At 37.8% G+C, this 25,524-nt stretch overlaps 1 protein-coding gene across 9 annotated transcripts in view; it reads right to left on the reverse strand.

Annotated features, from left to right (window-relative positions):
* EXD3 (exonuclease 3'-5' domain containing 3) overlaps positions 1–25,524 on the reverse strand; it is a 428,763-nt gene that overhangs the window by 196,590 nt on the left and 206,649 nt on the right. For all 9 annotated transcript variants that reach the window (XM_031951937.1, XM_031951943.1, XM_031951935.1 and 6 more), the window contains 4 exons: positions 22,759–22,832; positions 21,259–21,297; positions 2,814–2,980; positions 584–728 (listed from right to left, as the gene is read on the reverse strand). In XM_031951937.1, coding sequence (XP_031807797.1) covers positions 584–728; positions 2,814–2,980; positions 21,259–21,297; positions 22,759–22,832 — 425 coding nt within the window. The remainder of the gene's footprint in view (positions 1–583; positions 729–2,813; positions 2,981–21,258; positions 21,298–22,758; positions 22,833–25,524) is intronic.

The following is a 25,524-nucleotide window of genomic DNA, read 5'->3' on the forward strand; positions in this document are numbered from 1 at the left end:
CTCATCTGTACAATATCAGGTTAAGGTCTCCAGTCTGGAAGCAGAGTGTTTTTATAAAGAGTTTTGGGAAAGTAAAATTCTTTTACCCTAAGGCATTTGCAAATAGAAATGTGCACAGTAAAGCTAGCAAAAAACCGAAAACAAACAAAACCAACCCAAACAAGTTGCAATTGCAGGTGAGAATTAATTTCTGTATTCAGAGATTTTCTTTATAATTTGAAAAAATGTCATATTAAAATATGCTTGAAGAATAATGCCACTCCTTTTCCAGGAATCCTGCACGGTAAGTGCCTCACAGACAAATACAGTAAGGGCTTCGTTCATGATAAAGCCAACCTAGGTCTGTCTCACCCAGGAAATATTTCACCAAAGCCCCTGCCCAGTTTTGCCTACCTTAATAAAGAAAGGCCTTGCTAAAGCTCTACAAAGCTGAGTTTGAGAATACATGCATTCATCAGTTTCCAGCATTTAAACTGGAAAGAAATGATGATAAACACGCAAGTTTTAAGCATGTATTTCCATCTTGGTTCCCAGTTGCTAAAGTGTCAAATTTGACTGTGTCATGGCCTGAAGAATGGCTTACCTGAAGTACCACATCCCTGCATTTGTCCACTTCCTCCCAGGTATGCAAGAAGTGAATATTTTCTCTGGGTATGGGTAATTGATAATAATGATCATTTTTTTTGTCCATTTTAGAATCACAGGTTCTTTCCTTAGTCACTTCCACCCTGTAACATAAAGATAATAAAATAGTAAACTGAGGGGAACTTATCCTTTGAAGTTGATGGTAACTACAGGCTTGAAGATGGAAAATTACTTCATTTAGCTTAACATCATCACACTCTTTTTACAGCTTTCTCCTAACCTGTTTTTTTTTTTTTACTAAATATATACAAATAAGATTTGAGGTTAAAAGATGCAGTATGTTCCAATGGTTCTCTAGCCAGCAAACTGGCCAGCCATCTAATTCCACATTTAGTCATATGAAGGTTGACAAAGTCTTCAGGGCAGATAAGATCAGGAAGAATAGAAGTAAGCCAGTGAGGAGTTATAGACCCAGACCCAGTCCCATGAGGATGAGATGACTATGAGTGAGTGAGAGCAAGAAGAGGGATATCAGAGATAGTGGAGCCTGAATGGAAAACAGATTGGCAAATCACAAAACAAGACCATGGAAGCTGGAGTGGCTAGTAAAGCAAAAGAGTATGTTAAGCAACAGAGTATGTTAATTACCCAGTTGGACTTTTTCCAGAGTCCAGGGAGAGCATTATAGGATGGCACATGGGCTGCCTAAATTAACATTAGTGTAGAATGTTTCATTTAAGATGTAAAATTTCACAGCTCCTGCTTGCTGTAGTCCACCCAGCTTCTGATTGCAAAAGGAAACTCAGACCCCTTAACTGAGAACTGTCATGGAAGAACACTGGGCTTGCAGATGAATGACCTGAATTTAAAGTATTGGCTCATCTACTTCCAAGCTGTGAGATTTTGGATGAGTCACTTACAATCTCTGTAAAACAATAATACTTAGACTACATAATTTTAAGCTCTTGGGGCTGCTGTTCAAAAAGCACTTGCTAAACTATAAACCACAATGGAAATGTGTTACCATTACTGTCAAAAGGCAGTGAGGTACTTCTTAGTCCCTAAACACTGAAGGAGACACATCAAGTAGGAGGCCTCTGACCCTAAGAAAGAGATCAGGGCCAGTAGTACTACAATGACCTTGAGGGCAATTATATTTCATTTTTAGATGTGGCTCTACAGCAAATGCTGCATTTAACTAGTGAGGATCTTTCAAAACTGACATATTTCTTAATTTTTAAACAATGAGTACCGAGAGCCTAAAGAGCTCCCAAATCTCTACAAATATATGAATCCTATCCAACTTCTATTCATTAAAGGAGCCCAAGTTTCAATGGCCAAGTCTGATATAAGATCTTCTCTTTAATAGAGGAGCTGCTGTATTTAGTGTATCCTTCAAAGGTATCTGGTCATTGCTCTTGATGCATGGGACCATTGCTGGTGCTTTCTTTTTCTCCTGATGGCTTATCTTTACCCAATTTCCTTACTAAGCTCATTAGTTGACCAGATGCACTCCTTTTCAGTTTTTCATCCCATCCTACCATTCCCCTACATGTGCAGCTTTTTTACTTGCTAATAAAATTCTTTTCACCTGAATCTCCAATCAACTATCTTCATTCCCAATCCAGATCCATAGCCACTTGAATATTTCCAAAATTTTCTCCCTATCTTCTGGCTTCTCTCCTCTATATGCTATATCTCACAAAACTCCCATTGTCCAGACACTGCTGTTGCTAAACAGACATTTTAGTTTCTTTTTTTCTTGCGCGTTTTAATCATCCTCAAATAGGCTACTGAGCAAAACAAGGAAAATGGGAATCAAATGGAAAGGCAGAACATATTAAAGCTCCTTTGTTCTAAGAACAAGCTAATCTTAGGGGCCAGTCTAAGCTATTCCATTTAAAACATGCCTTTCCTTTTTTTTCTTTTTTTCAAACCAGTTTGAATGCACAGAGGTAGCAACAGTGGCACCTAGGGAGCTAAAACAACCTAGGCGATTTTCTGATGCTCTGGGAAAATCCTCCATAAAGCAAAGTAAAATATCATTTGTGACCAGGGAAGCCAAAGTCTATCGTGGAAAAAGGCACCTCAGTAATCTAGAAATATTTAACTTGACAGAAGTGTGAGTAAAACTGTGGGCTTCTGGGGACTTAAGACTCGATGCTTACTCTCGTTACAACCTTGTATTTTCCCCAAAACACAGAGACAAAGTGAGATAAACACCTCACCTCTCCTGGTGCTGGAGTCCATGCATCTTCTCAGCCACTTTATCAGGCAGACATTCACCAGAAAGGTGGTAGTACAGAGCCCACTGGGCAGCTGTGGCAGCATCACAGTAACTGAACAGGAGCTGGATCAGCTGTTCCTGTAGCCACAAGTTCTCCCCTACCATATTCTGAAATAGAAAAGGATTAGAAGGCCTTCTTGTATAAAATAAGCTGAAGTTTAACAAGAGTGGTAATTTTTTTTAAAAGGATGGGCAACTTTTTGTAGTGGCTAGAAACTGGAAACTGAATGGATGCCCATCAGTTGGAGAATGGCTGAATAAATTGTGGTATATGAATATTATGGAATATTACTGTTCTGTAAGAAATAACCAACAAGATGATTTCAGAAAGGCCTGGAGAGACTTACACGAACTGATGCTGAGTGAAATGAGCAGGACCAGGAGATCATTATATACTTCCACAACAATACTATATGATGACCAGTTCTGATGGAGCTGGCCATCCTCAGCAACAAGATCAACCAAATCATTTTCAATGGAGTAGTAATGAACTGAACCAGCTACGCCCAGAGAAAGAACTCTGGGAGATGACTAAAAACCATTACATTGAATTCCCAATCCCTATATTTATACCCACCTGCATTTTTTATTTCCTTCACAAGCTAATTGTACAATATTTCAGAGTCTGATTCTTTTTGTACAGCAAAATAACGGTTTGGTCATGTATACTTATTGTGTATCTAATTTATAGTTTAATATATTTAACATTTACTGGTCATCCTGCCATCTGGGGGAGGGGGTGGGGGGGGGGTAAGAGGTGAAAAATTGGAACAAGAGGTTTGGCAATTGTTAATGCTGTAAAGTTACCCATGCATATAACCTGTAAATAAAAGGCTATTAAATAAAAAAAAAGAAATAAAAATAAAAAAATAAAAGGATGGGCAAGGTCACAATGAATGAAGGAACTTAAGTGAAATTATCTTTACTGATATGTGAGACAACTCTGAAAGCAGATCTTTCCCCTCTGCACCTGGTGAAAGACACAAGGTACAAAATAGGATGGCAAAGGCACACCGTTAGTCCCACATGAAAATTAAAGTGACTCTGGCACTGGGTGAGGCTTACTATTAACAACCATGATGTCAGACTGCCTCACAGTTTGGAACAGAGGCTCATAGTATGCCCTGCTCCTAACACCTATTTTGTATTTATGAAGTTCTCCAAGTGCTCTCATGGGAAGTGTACAAAAACAATACAGAGTATTATCACGACCTGGCAAGCCCACTGCAAGAAGAGAGAGCCCCACTGATGACTGCACAGCTTGGCTATTTCTGCAAAGTTCTGTGGAGCCCTGGACAGGTCACTACCACAATCCATAAATACAGCAAATGTTTAATGAATGTCATTCATGTATTTTACTAAAGAAAGCCAAGCCAGCTGATGAGGTACTGAGCCAGAAATTGTGATTAGATAATATATGGGGATGGTATTTCTAGCCCCTGATATTATTTATGTGCTTCTCTTTCATCTTCCTGACAGTACTAGGGAACTGAAATCCTTGGCAATCTCTTGTCACATGGGTCATGAAATAAGATCTCCTTTGTCTTCCTTTCTTTGACTTTCCCACCACCTTGGTCTTCATGGGCTATAAGATCTTGTGGAATTCCCTCAGCTAAGTCACTGACAAGGAATCAAGGAATAAGGACATCACTTTCTCCCTATCCCTCCATCTCTCTGTCTTCCCAACTCTCTATTCATTTCTCGTTCTATATCTCTCCATTTCTTTATCTCTTTCTTTCCATTTCTCTCTCTCCACCTTTCCTTCTCCTTCTTTACAGCTCAGGGGGAAAATATGAATGCAAGATAACACGTGAAGAAGTAATGAGACCACATTGTAGGTCACATTGTAAGAGGAGCACTTGCTTACATAGAGCTGGAAAAAAACCAGAATCTGCCCTGTGTTTTTCAGTCAGATATTTAAAACACAAGAACCTATTTTGTATATTCTGTACAAAATGTAATGTGACCATAGATAAATTTTGCCACTTTTCTATGTCTTGGTTCTCTCATAAATGAGAGGCAAAGGCTGGATGAGGTAATCTATGCCGAATCTTTCAAGTTTTGATATTCTACAATTTTAATGGGCTTCCAGAAAATGGTTCTGGCTCTTATAGCCTTATAGCTGAATATGGAGATAGGACAGACATATGGAAAAGGCTAAAAACTTACCAAACTGAAATAAGGCTAAACTACCATAGTGCAAATTCTGCACTCATCAGTGCCAAGGAAAACCGAGGAGCAAAGTGATTAGAATTGAGAGGGGGGTAACCAAGATGTGAAGAAGAGGTATGCTTTAAGGAGGGAAAGGGTATAGTTTTACAAAAAAGAACAGAAAGAGCATTCCAAGTTCAGGATATTATGTGATAATCCACATAGAAGGGAGAGGAAAAGTATGGAGTTGTAAATAAGTTCAAAAATGTTTTGCAATGAATTGTTGTTAATGGAAAAAGCCTTAATTTTTATGTGAAAGGACTGGATTAGAATTAAGAGTACCTCTACTTATTTTATGTGTGACCTTGAATAGGACATAGATTTTCTGTGTCTTATCTTTCTCTTCTATAAAAATGAAAAGTCTGGACTACATGACTTTCAAGGCTTCTTTCAGAGCTAACTCAATTTTCTGATGCTCCTAAGTGTGATGGAATACCCAGAAAGCACAAGGCAGGCAGGTTGAAGAAAATCCAAAGGGGAAATTAAGAGAACCAAGCATGAGAATAATGTGAAAGAAGAAGGGAGGGAAAAGAGGGAGAAAAACGTAGTTTGGGGAAGGCTTTCCTGCCTACTGAGGAATTTGATACAATGGACAATAATCCCTGGTAGGGTATTGAGAAGAAAAACAACAAAAGAACAGGATCATTGTGACTGCGCTTTCCTAAACTTGATTTCAGGTCCATTCTTGTCCTAAAAGATGGTGACCCAAATTGTACTATGGTCTTGGTGGGAGATGAAGAGGCTCTCCTTGGTGGAAGAGGTAACTGAGAATGGAATAGTAATTAGTTTGGTATTGACTTCACTTTCAGGCTTTTCTTCTTAACAGGTAATCCAACTTTTAAAAACTTGTCCTTATCAATCTAGTTTTCCAACCTTTTATATCTTCTTTACTGCTCACTTATGAATCCTTTCTTCTTGATTCTTGCTATTTTATGTTTAAGAAGGCTCTTTGGTACCAGTTATCACCATTTCCTGTGAATCTATTCTCTTCTATTGCAGAAACTTTTATGTCTCTTTATTATGGGGCTTAGTTCTTTCTATATACTACCTTTCAGCTATTCACAGCTTTTGTTTGTTTTCTTTAATTCTGTCTAAAATGCTTCCAAGTTGTATGTGTATTTTGTATTTTGACTTCAGAATAGCAATGTGCTTTAGAGTTGGACAGTTTGGTTAAGAGCAGTTGTATAAGGGGGTTTGCAATAAAACTGCTTCTGGCATTTCTCACGGAATGATATTTGGTACAGGATATGAGGTACAAAAATGTTCTTCAAAGGACTGCTCTAAAAGTTGCAATGAGTATATACAAATGCTGTCAGCCTTGGACTTTGGTGGCACTGATCTTTAGTCAACCAAGAACAGCTACATGTTCTTCTACGGGCTATATTTCAGTAAAGCCGCATCCCAGCAACCCTTCCCTAATTGCTGGGTACAAATCCTAATCACAATGATGGATGGTGTGATTTCAGATCAGTAAAACAATAGACATGAAAACAGGAGGTATTCTTCTGAAAATATTCTGAGTTAAGCAGATTCTGCATCCAAGGTACTACTCTACCTTGCTTAGTGCCAGGCAATCCCTATGGCTGAAGGAGACGTTAATCTTGGAGGATCCGGAGATCAGGCTCCCTATCCTACCTTCTCACAAGTGCAAACAGAGTTTGAATGTTTGGAATGTGGCCAGGAACATCTACTTGCATTCTTTAGATTCCTATTGTGATGGGAAAGGTGAGAAGTTGTCTTCAAGCTAGACACTCCAGTTCAGATCAGGAAATAAATCTGTTGGTGGCCCAAGGATTTTTCTTTAGAAGAAAAAAGCCATACAAAAGTACACAGAGATGAAGGGAGAGGGCAGAGGGGAAAAGATAAGTTAAGCTATATGACAGGTCTCCAGTGGACCAAATCTTGCAAAACTTTGTTTTGGGCAGAATGGAACCAATTGTTCAAGTTAACCTTGATAAGATGAGAAAGCTTTGTGTCTTAGCCCCAGAAGATTTACATCCTTCTTGCCCTATGTTCATTGCTTCATCCAATTCAAAACATTTATTAGGCACCTACTGTGTATAAGACACTAGGTTCAGCATAGGATACAAAGACATAGATGGAATGGTCCCAAACCTCAAGAAACTTATAGCCTACAGGAGGGAGGAGGGGCTGGCATAATACATATAAAAATAATTATAGCACAAAGAAAACTGAGAGCCAGTATAATATAGTGAACAGAATGCTGAGCATAGAATTGGCAAGACTTACCATAGCTGTGTGACTAAGGGCTTATCACTTAACTTCTGAGCCTCAGGAAACTACCAAAGACTTATCTACTAATTTACAGATAAGCTGTAATCAGCATTGGTAGAAAGCTCTCATGACCCCAAATCCATAGATATATGACATTAAGAGACAAAACAATCACATTGGGGGTAAGGGGATTAAAGAAGCAGACTGTTTAAAGTGGGTCTTGAAGAGGCAGAGATGAGAAAAAAATGCATTCTTGGAAAGGGGAAAGGCTTGTACAAATTCATGGGGACAGGAGACAGAGCCTATAAAGGGTTGAATCAACAAGCCAATTGTCTAGTTTAGCTAGAATATAGATTTCCTGAAGGACAATAATATAAAATAAAGCTGGAAAGGTTAGTAGGACCCAGATTGTGCAGATCTTAAATGCCAGGCTAAGAAGAATATATTTTATGCTATAGACTATGGGGAGCAACTAAAATTTTTTGAGGACTGTGATCATTTTCCAGGGAGCTGATATGATATAAGGAAGAGAAAAAACATTTATTAACTTCCTATAATGTGCCAGGTAATGTGATAAGTATTTTATAAATATCTCATTGGATCCTTAACCACCCTGGGAAGCTGGTGCTAGCGTTTCCCCCATTTTACAGTTGAGAAACTAGAGCAAAGAGTGGTTAAATGACTTGTTCAAGGTCACAGTTAGGAAGTCAGATCTTCCTGACTTCTTGCACCACACCAATGAGGTGTTCTGAAAAGATCCCTGAAATGGAAGCAGAAACCCAGGATGTGGTGCTGCCACTAACTCCCTGAAAATCCCCTTTATAAGCTTTAGTTTATCTGTAAAATGAAAGGAAAAAAGGTCACTTCTAAGGTTCCTCCCAGCTCTGAAATTTATGATCTAGGATCCTTTTATGATCGACATGGCAAAAGCCCACTGAATAGGTGCTGAATTTTTTTAAAAACAGGATGATTGGATTTTTATCTACTTAATAAGGAGTACAATTGTCCAGATATGTGCTTTATCGGGCTGCAAAACAGGTCTTTTTCTGCACTGGTCACATGCTAAATGCCCAGTTAGGTACTGGCACTTCAGCTGTCTCCTTATCTCATTCAAGTGAGGCATTTAAATCACCTTGGGGAAGATCCCCCAAGCTGACCCCTCCTTTGGCTGTCTTTTTCATCCTCCAAACAGCCTTGAGCCTTTCCAGGCTCCCTCCTCCCAGGGTCCCAGGTTCCCACATGGACTACAATACATGGAAACTCCCTCACATTCTTCAGGATATCCTTTGCCCTTCCTGTCCCACCTCTGCCTTGGCACCCAGGAGGCAGCAAGCTATTCTGCGCGATCTCTTTCTCTCTCTCTTCAGAGAGACATTCTTTGGCACTGATTCACCAGCCCAGTAGGTTTCTTGGTCATTCCCCTGAAACAGAAGTCCGTCACAGCTTCAGTCCCAGGCTAGAAGATTTCCAAAGGCAGTCCTAATGCCAGATGTTGCTGCTGCTCTGAATGGTCTTCACATTCCATTAAGCAATGGGAGCATTGTATTTTGATTTTATTTTTGCTTCCTTACCAGAGTATCTTAGGAGGCTAGCAGTCTGTTCTACCAGTCTACAATTAGATAAGGTTTATCTATACATGGTTATTTCATAGGCAACACTTTCTATGAGCAGGGGCTATTTGCTATCATAAAATCAAATCCATAACACCAATGTTTTCCCGATTTTGTTATATGATTGTAAGGAAAAGAATTTTCTGATCAAGGCTGCAGGTGATACAAATGTCAACTGAAAGACATATGGTGGGTACATAAGTAGGCTGCAACATATTGCCAACAATGATTAATGTATAATAAGGGGTATAAAAGACAGTGACAAAACATGTAAAACTAGAAAAAGAAGTAGGTTGTTAATGAAGCATGAATGAGGGCTAACAAATGGATAGTCTGAGTATTACACTGCTATCAATAAATTATTAAAGGGAAAAAAAACAATGGAGGAAGGTCTCCAGATTTAGAGTATGAACTCTATGGAAGATCTGTGGATAGACATAGACAAGAATCATACAAGTTGAGTAGGAATGATGTATTTACAATCTGTATTAGCAGAGGATATATACCAATACTGATGAGATCATGTATCTATAAAAATATTAAAATAAGCATGAAAGATAATTAATATTGTCACATTTTAGGAAGAATACTAATAAGTTAGGACATGACCAGAAGTAGGTAATCTGGATGCTGAGGGCACTAGTAATTATGCCATACAAATATCGGTTAAAAGAACTACACATTTGGCCTGAAGAAGAGAAGACTTAGCAAGGATCTGATAGTTGTATCCAAATAGCTGATGGGCTGCCATGTCAAAGGAGGAATTTTGTTCTTCTTGGTCCCATAGAGCAAAACTAGTTGCAATGAGTGGAAATTGAAGAAAGGCAGATTTGTGCTCAATCAAATGAAAAACTTTCTAAGAAGTAGAACTGTCCAAAAATGGAAATGGACTGTCTTGGGAAGTAATAGGTTCCCCTTCAAGAAAGGTCTTTTAGGAAAAAGCTGAATGACTATCAGAAATATTGTAGAATATGGTTGTACCTTTTTAGGTACAGGTTGGACTGGATAGCCTCTGAAGTTGCTGATATCCTGTGATAGAATTACTGCATTATAGTAGTAGTTTATACTACTTGTATATACACTATATACCTTGTACTCTATGTGCAAACAATATTGATCTTACCCTTCTTTATCACTCAGTTCAACAAATATTAAGCACTTATATTATAATACAAAGGAAAAAATGTATGATAGTCTCTACTTTTGAAGGGGGGCGGAGTGGGCAATTACATATAAAGTAATTTTAGGAAGATGACAACACCAAAAACTGGGAGAGAAGCAGCCTTTATATAGGACAATCTTCTACTTATAGGGACAGCCTGTGCAAGGATACAGATGTGGTAGACAGAATGTCATATACAGAGAACAAATAAGTAATTATATTTCCAATATGTTTAAATTGATTGTATTATAAATTTGCATGCCTAATCTACATCAGCTTACTTGCTGTCTTGAGGAAGGGGGAAGAGAGTGAGGCAGGGGAAAAAATTTGGAATTCAAAATCATACAAAAATGAATGTTGAAAACTATCTTTACATGTAATTGGAAAAATACTATTAAGTATTCCACTATTAAGTGGAAAAAAAATTAAATTTCTATTATGTTGCAAAAGATATACATTAATCTCTTAACCTTAAGACATTTTTCAGTTCTTTATATGCTTTAGAAAATTCACCAAACCTTCAGTTCTTTCCAAAACTGTTATTTACTATCTGTTCCATCTTTCTGGTTTCAATTTCCTAATGAAGGGGTAATGAAGGCGTAAAGAGGCAATATACAAGATTTCTTCTAATTTTAAGTTGTGGTATAAGATTTTACTCCCAGGAATAATCCAACTTTAGTGGAATTGTAGGAAAATATACTTTCTTTTGGAATTTTGACTTCAGATTCACTATTTTTCTGACAAAAACAAATGACTGCTTACTAATGAAAAAATCAAGTTGTATAAAATTCCCATTTAATCTTCCTTTTATTCTTGACATCTTTGAGCTTAGAACTTAGATATGTAAACTTTTTGGTATTTATCTTTCCCTACATGGTAATAATTTTATTTCTAAATTGTAGTCATATTGTGAATAATAAAACTGATGGAGAAGATATAGATAATGGTCATACATGAAGAGACAAACATACTTGAATACTCTAGGCAAAGATTTTTCAAGACTTATACCTACTTCCTAGATGATACTCTCATCCTAGTATAGGGAGGAAAAAAGGAGAAGGTTAGACTATTTTTCAATTACCACATACCAAGATAGATACCAACTGGAGCCATTCAAAATAGACATAAAACTTATCCATAAAAGTTGACATCATAAACAAATTAGAAATACAAGGAAAAAATTAACTTTCACAGCTATGGATGTGAGATATTCATGACCAAAAATTAGGGAAGAGACAAGCACACAAACAATTACGTATAAGCAAAATATATAGGATAAACTGGCAGGCACTAATATTAAGGGAATAAAAAAAGACTTCTTGTAGAAGGTGGTATTTCAGTTGGGCCTTGAAGATGACAATAAGGAGGGAGAGGATTCCAGGCATGAAGGACATACTAAAAAATATGCCCAGGGCTAGGAGGTGGAATTTTTGTTTGAGGAACAGCAAAAAGTCCTATGTCACTAGATTGTAGAGTACAAGGGAGTATACAAAGTGTAAGAAGACTGAAAAGGTAAGAGGGAGCCAGGTTATGAAGGACTTTGAAGGCCAAACAGAGGAATTTATATCTGACTCTGAAAGTCATAGGGAACCACTAGAGTTTATTGAGGGGGGGGCATTGATGATATGGTGACATCTGTGCTTTAGGAAGATCATTTAAATTTTTTTTCTGTTTATTTACTATTAACATTCTTTTTTTCTTTTAAATTTTGAATTCCAAATTTTCTCCCTCTTTCTTATCCCTCCTAGGAAGATAATTTTTATAAATGGATGGAGGATAGACTGAAGTAGGGAATAACTTGAATCAGGGACACCAACTGAAAAACAATAGTCCAAATAAATGAGGGTTTATACCATGGCAGGTTTTTAGAGGGAAAAAAAATTAGTTTGATTTTGGACATGTTGAGTTAAAGATGTTTACAGGACAACAGGCAGTTGGAGATATGAGAATGGATGATTAAAATGATATTTTGATTATGTAAAATGAAATTTTTGTGTACAAATAATATTAATGCAGTTAAAATTAGAAAGCAAATAGTTAACAAGGAAAAATCTTTATAGTAAATTTCTCTGATAAAAAGGTCTTCTATCCAAGATATATAAAGAACTGATTTGAAAGTATAAGAATAAATGCCATTCCTCAATAGATAATTGGTCAAAAAATATGAGGAGGCAGTATCTAAACTATCAATGGCTATATGAAACAATGCTCCAATTCATTAATCATTAGAGAAATGTGAATTAAATCAACTCTTAGGGTATCACCTCAATCCACTAGTTAGTAAAACTGATAAAAAAGGAAAATAACAATTGTTGATAGAAGCCATCAAAAAACAGACATACTTGCACACTGTTGGTGAAGCTATGAATTGTCTAGCCATTCAAGAAAGTATTTAGGAATTAGGATCTAAAAGTCATGAAACTGTGAATGCTCTTTAACATAGTTATACTACTACTAGACACATGCTTCAAGAAATCAAAGAGGAAAAGGACACAAATATAGAAAAATATTGATATATCTTTTTATAGTAACAAAAATGGAAAGTAAGGTGTTTCCATCTATTGGCAAATGGCTAAATAAATTACAATATTTAAAAGTAATAGACCATTATTGCTTCATAAAAAATGGTGAAATGGATAGTTTCAGAGGAAACTGGAAAGATGTCTATGAAATGATACAAAGTAAAAGGAACAGCACTAAGAGGATGCTTTATACATAACATAAAGGAAAAAAACTTTGAAAGACTTTAGAACTTTGATCAGCATGATGATAAAATATGAAGCTAGAGGATCAAAGATAAAGCATGTTACTCATCTCCTGCCAAAGAAATGATGGATTTAAAATGCAGAATGAAACATTTTTGTACATGTCCAATGTGGGAATCAGTTTTACTTGAATTATGCATATTATAATGGGGTTTTCCCTTCTTTTTGAATCCTTCAATTAGAGGAGATGTGGGAGGGAAAGAAAATGAATGTTTTGCTGATGGGAAGGATTAATCTTTTCTTAAAGATAAGGGACCTTAGGCATCAATACTTACAAACAAGTTTATTAAAAATAATACTCCAGAACTCTTCATCATGGCTAGGCTGAGTTCTAGAAATAATCCTTTCTACTCTGCATCACTTGTTCAGGTTATTTTTAGTCTACCACCTACAGAGTGAGGCATGAGAAAGTCCAAAAGGACAGGGCAGTGGTTCTGAGACAGGGGTCCATATGGTTTCTCTCTGGATCTCTATCTAGCATATTCCAAAATCAATTATACATTTTGTACTACCCATTGCCTTTTTTTTTTTTTTTAAGTTATCTGGATGTCTTTTTTTTCTTTTATCAGCATAGGTAATTAAGCATTAGTACACATCTTTGGTTCCTCCCTATGGGCCATCTGACTCAGAATTCTGTTACTGACAGTTGAAACCAAAGGAGCTGTTTTAGCAACTGGGTAGCTGCCTTCTTGGAATCAACTGGACAAGTTAGGGGAGAGCCCCAAACATCACGGACTTCTTTTCAAAATCTGATCTTTTACCCTTTCATTCAATCTTTCTAGAATCTACATGCCATTCTATTTGGCAGCCTCATTACAATGGGCTAATCCCCAGTATCTCCCCTGAGTTTCAGCTGATCTAGGTAAGCGAACAGCTGGTTAAGAAGACGACAACTGAGACTGGAACTTGGATTTCTGAACAACAGCTTAAAATCCAGGAATGACTATCTTCCCGCCAAGACAGAGTATACCTAACAGACTAGTAAAAATAAGTTTGTCTAGAGTTCTGAAATTCTTATCAATTGAACCGTACACCTTTATGAGAAGATGATATAACACCAGGAGAATAGCCACAGAGAGTCACAAGGCTCTTGCTTCATTCTACATGCTTTCCTAAGTCACTTAAAGCTTTCTGAGTCTTTGTTTTCCTAATTGTAAATGTAATCCTAAATGCAAAATGTAAAATTGTAAAATGAGAGAGCTTGACTCCTAAAGTCCCTTCCAGTTCTAAACCAATAATCTTGGAGACTGTCATCCTCAAATATAGTTTAACTTATTTCTTCTGCATCACCTTGTACATGCTCACGTTCTGACATGGTGCTCTCCAGGAACTTCCTGAAATTTGCCTCTTTGGACAAGTCACCTACCTCTCTGGGTCTCCATTTTCTCAACTATAAAATTTTCTCAAACTATAAAATAGATTAGGTGATCTCTGAACTTCCTTCTAGTCTAGGATTCTAAGGTTCAGTGGTAACTTATTCAAATGATCTATGGTATTATCTGTACTAAAAAATAGTTTTAACTAATATGCTCAGGCTTCCTTTAACATGTATAAAGCCTCTAAGTATATTTCACTCTCATTTGCTAAGGACATTTAGACTATGAACATCTCTAGCTTTAATTTTTAAACTAGTGACTTAAAACCTCTGCATGTGTATGAAATTGTAAGAGGGGCCACAGAATCCCACTATGCATTTCTTTTTCATTTCCTAAAACTAAACTGACTTGAAATTCTAATTACCATTGTCTCTGTGTATTGGGAAAATTCTCTATGGGGAAAAATTACCACCACCTGGAGGATGGTGGGACTGCACTACAGCCCTACTGATGCTCTTCTTTGACACCCGAGAGGGGCTTAGGTTACAACTTTTCCATGTTTTCCAGGGTTCCCAGAACTCATCTGGCTCTGAGCCAAAGCAGCATAAGTATGTTTGTGAGATCTCTGGTGAATGGAAGTACCTGCAGTGATTTTCTCTCTGTTTTAATCCCTCTTGGTGCATTTCAACTCCGGGTGCTGTTCTGGTGAAGCAATGCTTGAGAGGGCAGAATGAATAAATCTTGAAATTCACACTCTGGCAAATTGGCCTGATTTCCTAAATCCATAATTACAACATTCCTAAGAGATATGCATTCTTTCAGAGAGAAAGAGTGAAGATTAGTTTTCTATTTCTTGCCACTTATATGACTTCTCAGTGAAGAGAATTTTCCCCCAACCCAAGCACACTTACACTTTTTTTTAACCTCTAAATATTCATGGATTTACTTGGATCTCTTTCTAGCACTAAACTCGTCAAATAATTTTGCCTAAATGCACAATGGGGACAAAGTACCCAGTGTAGATAGCCTACACTCCTTTGTGAATGCTGGGTATTTGCCTAATCCTCATAGAAGCCAATGTGTATCTTGAGGCAGCTTTCAGACAAGTACTGATCCATTTACAGGTTATTTAATGAGTCAGGATAATTGTTAAAGGATTGGACTGTCTGATTATTGCTGAGAGGAGAGAATGCTGAGCAGGGATTTTCAAGTGATTACAAAACATTTATGACAGAAATATAAATTACTTTACTTTGTAAAAAACATTACTTCTTAACACATCATATTAGTTTAAGATATTTGAGGTCTCATCTACAATATCCCAGATTTAGAAGAGATAATGGCCAAATCAGACACCTGAAAAAGGATTCCAAAAGCTAGTCTAAACTAGTACTGATGATGGGGCATGAACCATTCATGTCCACTAATCACTGTAGCATCAAACAAATTGGTCTCTCACCAAGTTTTCTCTGGCCCACAATCCCTAAGCTCTTTCCTGTGCCTTCCCTGAGTTGAGCTCTGTAATACTTAAAGATTATTCTAGAATTATATTCCTATCAAAATTCTTAGTGTTAAAGAGTTGGTTTATGAGTACTTAGAAAAGTAGTAATCACCCGCAGTCAACATGGATTAATTGACAAGTCATGATAAACTAATCACATTTTCTTTTTTGAAAGAATTACTAGGGCAGTACCAAAGGTAGAGCATATCTAGATCTCAGCAAGGCACTGAACAAACTTTCTTATGGTAGACACAATATATAAATGTGGGTGAAATGAATGGTACAGTCAAGTGGATTTATAGTCAGTTAAATGACATTCCCAATGATCAATTGTGCTTAATTAGAAAAATGGACAACGTTGATACCAGACTACAAATTCTATTTCTAAAAGGTATGCATAGAGAAGTAGATGGAGAAAAAAAAAGATAGGAGGAAGAGAAGGATGAGGGGTGAGAGAAAGAGAAAGCAAGCATGAATATGCATTTAGTCAATACTTATTATATACTAGGCACTATGTTAAATTTGGGGAATACAAGTATAAGCAAGCAGGACAGTCTCTGCCCTCAAGCAGCTTACATTTTAATTCAGGAAGACAAACTATAAATGAGAACAGGAAAGCTAGGGAAAGGTCTAGAATAGTAGGTCACCTGAGAAGTGAGGTGGAGGCTTAATTCTGAGCAAGAGAAAACAAAGGCTCACCTATTAGAGGCTCCCAGGATGGAGTACACATTTCTGATGGGGAAGAGCTGGTGATAAAGCAAAGACTCCCCTATTAAAGTCCCAAGTGGATAGTGTAGACAAAATTCTATTCATTAACCTTTATGAGGACCAAATAAGCTAAAATGGACTGACAAGCTCAACACTGAAAGTTGTGAAGAGGTGTGTGAAGAAGAAAGTTAAGATATTTTGTCTATTTGCTGATCTACCTCTAACGAAAGAAAACATTATAACTGTGAGGAGTGACATTTAGATATAGAGAAGAAATTCACAACTGTGAGTTTTTAGATCCACAATTGTATACTATCAAAGGAAGCAGTGAGATTTGAACTTGAGATTCCTCACCTCTCAACATCCAGCAAGTATGCTCCCCACTCTTGCCAGCATGAGATGATTTAACTCTAATACTTCCTAAAAAGAGTCAAAATAACTCTCGAAATCCTCTTCTGATGAATTTTACAATGCCAACACACAACACATTTTAACATCTGAATTTCACATTGGCACAATTTACTTGCAACTAAAGTAAAGGTTTTGTGGGAATATAGTTATACATTTGCAACAAATTGCTGGCATCTGCCCCTGCAGTCCTCTGCTGAGAACAGGACTCATGTGCTAAAATCATTTGATTTTCATGGTAAAATCATTTAAAGTAGAAAAGCAAACAAATCCATAAAGCTTCTGACTGACAATAGAGAAGTCAGAGGAGAGGCTCTGTGGCTTCCAGTGCTGAGCTGGGTTAGCAGCTGGCTTTTGCAGGAGGCCTTTATCACTGCAGCAGGGATCTGTGGGGCATGAGAGGTCAGCAGCCTGAGTGATGGGGCTAGTCTAGTCAAGAGAAAATGAAGGCCTGAGCCTTAGGAGGTCAGGGGCTAGTTCAGGCTCTGAAATGGAATTCCCATGTGAACTGGGCAGGACAAATATGTTCCCATTTGCACACAAAATGGGAACAGGTGCTTAGGATGCACCTTTGGTCCAAGTCCCATTGCAATCTTAAGAGGTATCGAACAACTTCATGACTCCCATGTAATCACAAACAGCAAGGATCCTACCCTAAGTATGGAACTGAAATGGAGAACATCCTGGCAAAACTCCAAGTAAAAGGATTGCATTCGGCCAGAGATTCCCCTCGAAGTCTCAATTGGATGCGCTGTTTTTCTTCACTTTGAGTCTTAAATAGTTGGGCAGGGTTCCTATACAGCTGTTCCACAGCTGCTGGGCTACAAAGCAGAGATGGCTATATTCCAAAAGCACCTGAAGAGAATCAGCTAAGATAATGGTCAAATGTTTGGGTTTCTTTTTTGCTACTAAACTGAAATGTGGAACCATTAAGAGTAGCAATGATAGTTTTGTGAGCAAAATTGCTGGGTTGTCCTTCTGCTCCCAGAAGCACAGCCCCGAGGTCATACGTGCCTCATTTCCCCAAGCAGGAAGGAGAGATTGAGTGTGGGCTCCGACTCCTGTCTCAGCCAACACTGTAGCAACAAAAATCTCTGCATAACAAAAGATGTCCAGGGCCCAGCTAACACAGTTATTTTAAAAATTATTTGATATGACCAAATATGTAGACAATCACAGCACTAACAGCTGAAAAGAAACTTCAAAAACTCTCGTCCAGCCCTCAACTTAATGAGAAAGGAAAACAATGAGGTATTGAAAGACTATAAGTATTTTCACAAAGGTCACACAGGTAAAAGCAGAGCCAGACTTCTCTCTCAGGTCTTTTGGATTTTCTTCACTACAACTTGATGCCCTTTGGCATATTATGAAATTTTAATAAGTGGGGATAAGGGGAAAGGGATTCCAAGAAGAGGGGAGGTAACAAAGGACAAGAGGTGATAAAGGGAAGCTAAGTAAGAACGTGCTGTGCCTTACCTTTTACCATTTTTCTGCCTCTGGTTGTAGCAGTGTGAGAAAGAGAATGGAATGGTAAAAATGGTGAAACATAGGGGATTTTGAATGCCAGGGTGAGAAAGTCAGATTTAATTTGGCAAGAAGAAGCTAGTTTATTTCTGTTTTTTTCCTGGAGGTCAGACATTTCCTTAATCATTTCCTTTACTATGGTGTAAGGCATTTAGGGGAGTGAGGACTGACTATCCCTCCCACATTGCAGTCCAAACACCACAGTGACAGACTAGAAACAAAATCTTTTCTAAAGTCTGTCTGTCTGCCATGGTCACTGTCTCCTTCTCTGCCTTTGCCCTCAGAGGAAGAGCTGGAAAACTCAACATCTAATCACTATTCTAGATCTGAGAAGGAGAACCCAGAGGCATCATGAGGTAGCCCAGGGAAGACAGGGATCTTCAGAGATGTTTTACAAATTCCTCCTTTGGAATCAATGTTAGTGTGTGCTTCCCTACACTTTCCTCAGCTTAGTGTCTCCCCATCTATAGAAGAAGACCAAGCAAGAGTCGCCAGGATCTTATTTCTGAAAGCACAGTTACTCTGCTTTGGAGACAGCCACAGATGGATTTGCTGACACTATGACATCAGTCTTGCTAATTCAGAGGACCATGTAAATGGAACCCAGTAACCTCTGAGGTGAAGTGTTTGACTACCAGCAAGAAGGAGGACAGGGAAGTCAGATCATAGAGTCCATGGAGGAAAGTAAAAGTAGGAATGATCAAGATTCTGAAAGACTTCAAATGCCAAAGAGAAGAATTTATATTTAATCCTGATTTTAACGGAATCACTGGAGTTTACTGAGCAGGGAAGTGGAGTAGCATGATCGTCTAGACCTATGTTTTAAGAAAATCACTTTTGCAGCTGGGTAGATGACCTGAAATGGGAAGAGACTTAAGAACCAAGTCCAACTCTGGTAAACCAATTAGAAAACTTTTGCTTTCTATTAACAATCCAAATGTGAGGTCATGGGACCTTGTACCATGGTAAAGGTAGCATGAATGGAGAGAAGGAGATATACACAAATAAATGTAAAAGGTAGAAATGGCAAGATTTGACACCTGAGTATATATACAGAGTGAATACAACTGAAGAGTCAAGGATGATACTGGAAGCCTGGGGGACTGGAACAATGATGGGGTCCCTGGATAGTAACAGGGAAATTAGGAAGAAGGGAAGATTTGGGGGTAAAGAGAGTGAGTTTTGGACATGTATGAGATGCCTAGATTATATGCAATTCAAAATGTCCAAGAGCAGCTGGTGATTCAAGATTAGAGCTCAGATCAGGGAAGATATAAAGATCTGGGAATCATTTACAGAGTGACAATCATGGAACCTGTGGGAGCTAATGAGATCACCAAATATGACATCAGGAAGGATGAAAAGAAAAGAGCCTGGGTTAGAATCTTGGGGGAGGAAGAGAGATCCATAGCTAGTGGTAAAACTTGGAGCTACTGTAAAACTTCACAATCAAACCAGTCAGTGTGATTTCATAAACAGATCATTCCTTATTTTACCTTTGCCTTGTCTACACAGCTTACCCCCCAAAAAAAAGAGACACACATATCTGTGGAATAATTTATGATGTAAGAAATTCTGCTAGATGTTATTATTTCCCTCACATAAGGCCAAAGAACTACTTCACTCATCAAAGCTGGGGCTAGGACATGACAGGGAAGTTCCTTGTAGGATTTAATGGGGACTTGTGTTGGTTAGAAAATTGCCAGAAAAGTGAACACATTATATCATAAGATTTATCAACTAGCTCCTGCAGTCACTCCCAATGAATACATGGCCAATGCTTTTTTTGTGAAGGTGAACTTATTTTGTAGCTTCCTTGTGCAGCATACAGAGAATCCTTAATTTCATTTATCTTTCATTTCGGTGTTTGTGGAATGTGATTTATAAGGAACTCAGAATATTTCCTCTATATTCACCTGATAACACAGTGCCTCCCATGCATCCCAAGCCCACAGTTTGAATGGAGATATTGCTCTAATCTAGTAGACATTCTCAACTGATGACCTGGCACAGAGTTACAATCCTTTCCTTCAGTAATAGAGCCAGAACTAAGCATTAGTTTTCACAAATCTGAGTAAATTTCCAAAATATGAAGTTTCATGACAGTTGTGCCTACATATATGGCTGCTGTGAGGTCCTTGGAAGCCTCATTGCAAAGTAATGTTATCCTAACAAAATTTCAAAGTTGTGGGGGGAGGGGGAGAAGGGAAAGATGGGAGAAAGGGGAGAGAGAAAAACACACACACATAAAATGTCAGGTCCTGCAGGTTATAAGTAAATGAATATATTAGACTCTACAAACAGCAAATGGTTATATGCCCAGAGGCAGCCTGGATCTGCAGAAAATAGTTTAATATATCATACAGAGGTAAGTATGAATATAGACTTCTATTTATAGCTTTAAGTCAATTTTTGTTAATAACAAAAAATTTCAATGGATTAAAAAGCAATAGTGTAATTTTGTCAAGCTTTTAGGAACTCAATCTAAGTTAAAAAATTAACTTTAATGCTTTTAAAGCCCTGATTCAAGCTTTCTCCTCCATACAGGCTATCAGCTAATATTCAGATGGATCAGTAAAAATGATAGATGTGCATAAAAATGTGCCTTTATCACATTTGAAGCAAGTCTGTGTCACAGTTTATATTTTTGCATAGCTACAAAGGTGTTTAGTTTCCTCTTTATGATTCTTTACAGTAATAAATATACATTAAAAATTCCAACTTCTACATAAATTGAGAAGGAACTTTATATTTCCTTTGCAAAAATGGCCAGACTTCTAAAAAGCTGACAGGTTTCTACTTCAGCACCCCAATCTTTTTCTTCTTTAGTCCTTCTACTGTCTAACTTAACAGGTCAAAGAGGGTTTAATCCTAGGCTCCAAGCTCAATGCTCACATACTCTGGAATGAGTTAATTTCTTAGAGACAGATAATACATTAAACTCACCTGAATGTGATCTTCCCAGTTCTCCTGGGTCATGCTTTTCTGGAAAGCAATTAGAACAGAAATATAACTGTTTATAAAAATAAATCCTCTGGTGTAAAGGCATTAGACATGAAGAGGAAGACACAAGACCACAAGATTAATAGTGACTTGAAATAAATTACCTGACTCATTTTCTATTGTCAACACTCAAATTCTAGCCATAAGAACAACATATCTAATTTAAAATATACCCAGTGCTATTTTTTTTCCTTCAGAAGAGTGGAATACAGGAACTCCAGCTTCCCACATAGCCCTTTTCATACTTCAACCAAGGCTGCTCTGATTAGTTCATGTCTGGTATTCTGGGAGGAGGACAAATTCCAAATGAAACCTTAAGTCAAGAGTGGGCATGGCTCATTGGAAAGAGTTCTGGATTTAGGCATAGAGAACCTGAGTTGAAATCATAGTTTGCCATTTTTACTTGTATAATCCTGGACTGAGACCTCAGTTTCACTAACTATAACATGAGGTGATTGGATCAAATGATCTCTGAGGTCCCCCTTCAGCTCGCTAACCAAGAAAGTAGGTGTTTTCTCATAGGCATTTGATGGCCTTCATTGTGGCCTCTTTGCATATTTGTCCAAATGCAACCTTAATTGTGATTTTGAATAAGCTTAAAGATGAGTAAATTGGTTCTAATTTTTCTAGGAATTTATATAACATTTACTTTTTACCTTTTTTATGTAGTTACACACACACAAATCATAAAAACTACTCCACTATTTAGAATGGGTCTCTTGCCTTTTGGGAAGTCAATATTTTCGCACAACTCTAATCCAAACCTGTCTGCTATGAGAGGTGACAGACACTCATCGGGGAGATTAATTCAGTGTTAAAGTCAAATATCATGTCCTCAGCATCTAACAAGTGGAAACAAAATTTGTTAAATGGTTTACTTCTTTGTATTCTTAAAAATTTTGGTAAATGTGAAGGAATTCAAAATTTTTTTTTTACTTCTGCCTACATTCATCATGGGGAAAAAGTAGTCACTTGTTTATACTTGTTTATACTACATACATACTTCCATTGCACAGGAGAAGATGTGAGATTATTGGGTAGATTTCTAGTCCTCCAATTAAAAAAACGTCACTCACCCTCTAACATATGTAAATGATCCCAAATGCCAGAGGACTCAGATGTAGTTTCTGGCTGAAAACCGCCAGAAGAGACTATAGGCTCATAGACATGGCACAGCATTAAATGCTTATGATGGACTGCCTAAACCCACTGATAGAGATACAGGCAAACTACATTTCTCTTCCATGTTCTTGATGACTTTATCAATGAGTCAGCAAGCATCAAGTGCCTACTACATGGCGAGTACTGTATGTCCAAAGGTCAGAAACATTTTAAGTTGAATTGTGTTGTATTTCCTTAGAAGTATAGCAGTAGAGGCCCTTCTTTTTAACATGGACAAACCTTCATAGCAAAATACATCTTGCATGTGCTATGCAGGCATACCTCGACAAACCTCTTGTAGAAGAGGTACCTGAGAGCTCCAAGATGTCGCTGGTTCATGACGTTTGGGCAGAGACCTGAAACAAAGGAGAGAAAATACCTCAGCTCCATGACTTGTTAGCAGACTTACTGTGTGTTGGTTGTGCTTTCTTTTCCTACCCTGGGAATTGGTGGTAGAGAACAGGAAATTACTTTGTCATGAAATTACTGTCACCTTGTACATATTTCCCCTTCAACATTTTAACCAATTTTATGTCTTGATAAGATGCGGAAAGCCCATTCGCCCCCAGTAGTGGTAGCAGCCCCTACTGAGGCTGTGGTTGCTCTAAGCTGATGACTAAGAAGAGCTTTTGCCCCAACTGAGATCCTTACTCCGAACCTCTTTCTCACATTAGGAAGGAAATGGTCCTCTCTTCCCTAGTCTTGAAATACCATGTCATCTGGTTCCCACTTCTCTGTGTTCCTTTCATCAGTTGTCCAAGACTGGTCCCATACAGAGACCTCTCCCCACCTCTCCAGCTACATGCTGCTGCCTAAGCCCTGACCAGGTTCCATCCTACCCTTAGAGATGGGGATGACCTATCAGAACTCATTCTTCAATAATTAAGAATCTATCAATCATTTATTAAGTACCTTCTGCATGCCATTTCCTATGCTAAGCACCCATCCTGTCATGCATTGCCCATTTTAACTGTCTTTCTATCTCCTCCCTGCCCACTCCCTTATTGCTATCCCCCAATGCCCTACTCCAAACCTATTCATTCTTCCACTGGGCTTTTTTTAAAATAGCTTTTTATTTACAAAACATATGCATGGGTAATTTTTCAGCATTGACCCTTGCAAAACCTTCTGTTCCAACTTTTCCTCTCCTTCCCCCCCCCCCCCCCCCCAGATGGCAGGTTGACCAATACATGTTAAATATATTAAAATATATGTTAAATACAATATATGTATACATGTCCTAACAGTTATTTTGCTGTACAAGAAAAATTGAACTTACAAATAAGGTAAAATTAATGTGAGAAGGAAATAAAAAATGCAAGTGGACAAAAACAAAGGGATTCACTGGGCTTTTTAAAAGGCCCCCTCAGAGTTAGCAAACATGCTTTCATCTTCCACCTTCTTTTTGGTTCCTTCCATTTTCTTGCACCAAGACTTGGCTTTCTTTTGATTATGCGACTGCCCCAGCCATCTTTTCCAGCAGTGATTGCACTTTCCCTCACACCCTGGGACTCACTGAGTTAGAATACGCTTCACTCCTCCTTGCCACTTCTTGGCTTTATCTCCATTACTCTACTTTCATCATTCAGAGAGTGATGAACCTCAAACCATCTTTACAAATCAAATGAGATTTGGGTTACAATCAGTTGCCAAGTCTTGCTTCTACTTTCATAACATCTCTACATTTGACCCCTTCTCACTACACATTCAGCCAACACCTTAATTTAGGCTATAATGGTCTTCCTGCATTAAGTTTCTCCTAAACCAATCCATTTTCCATAGTGTTGATCTGTAAAACTAACTGAGTCACTCTGCTACTCAATAAACTTTAGTGATTCCCTATTGCTTCTAAACTCAAATATAAACTCGAGTTTGCAAAACCCAACACACCCTAGCTCCAATCCTACTTTTCCCCTCTCATTTTATATTACACCCGACCCCTGCACAGCAATGCATCTCTCTTTTTTTTTTTTAATTAAATAACTTTTTATTGACAGAACCCATGCCAGGGTAATTTTTTACAACATTTTCCCTTACACTCAACTTCTGTTCTGATTTTTCCCCTCCTTCCCTCCCCCCTCTCCCCAAAGATGGCAAGCAGTCCTATACATGTTAAATAGATTACAGTAGATCTTGGATACAATATATGTGTGCAGAATCAAACAGTTTTCTTGTTGCTCAGGGAGAATTGGATTTAGAAGGTATAAATAACCTGGGAAGAAGAACAAAAATGCAAGCAGTTTACATTCATTTCCCTTCTTTGGGTGTAGCTGCTTCTGTCCATCCTTGATCAATTGAAACTAAGTTAGATCTTGTCTTTGTTGAAGAAATCCACTTCCATCAGAATACATCCTCATACAGTATTGCTGTTGAGGTATATAATGATTTCCTGGTTCTGCTCATTTTGCTCAGCATCAGTTCATGTAAGTCTCGCCAATCCTCTCTGTATTCGTCCTGCTGGTCATTTCTTACAGAACAATAATATTCCATAACATTCATATACCACAATTTACTCAACCATTCTTCAATTGATGGGCATCCATTCATTTTCCAGCTTCTGGCCACTACAAACAGGGCTGCCACAAACATTTTGGCACATACAGGTCCCTTTCCCTTTTTTAGTATCTCTTTGGGGTATAAGCCCAGTAGAGAAACTGCTGGATCAAAGGGTATGCACAGTTTGATAACTTTTTGGGCATAGTTCCAAATTGCTCTCCAGAATGGCTGGATGTATTCACAATTCCACCAACAATGTATCAGTGTCCCTGTTTTCCCACATCCCCTCCAACATTCTGCATTATCTTTCCCTGTCATTCTGGCCAATCTGACAGGTGTATAGTGGTATCTCAGAGTTGTCTTAATTTGCATTTCTCTGATCAATAGTGATTTGGAACACTCATATGAGTAGTAATAGTTTTGATTTCATCATCTGAAAATTGTCTGTTCATATCCTTTGACCATTTATCAATTGAAGAATGGCTTGATTTCTTATAAATTAGAGTCAATTCTCTATATATTTTGGAAATGAGTCCTTTATCAGAACCTTTG

The sequence above is a fragment of the Sarcophilus harrisii genome, chromosome 2 (genome assembly GCF_902635505.1).
Source record: "Sarcophilus harrisii chromosome 2, mSarHar1.11, whole genome shotgun sequence".
NCBI lineage: Eukaryota > Metazoa > Chordata > Mammalia > Dasyuromorphia > Dasyuridae > Sarcophilus > Sarcophilus harrisii.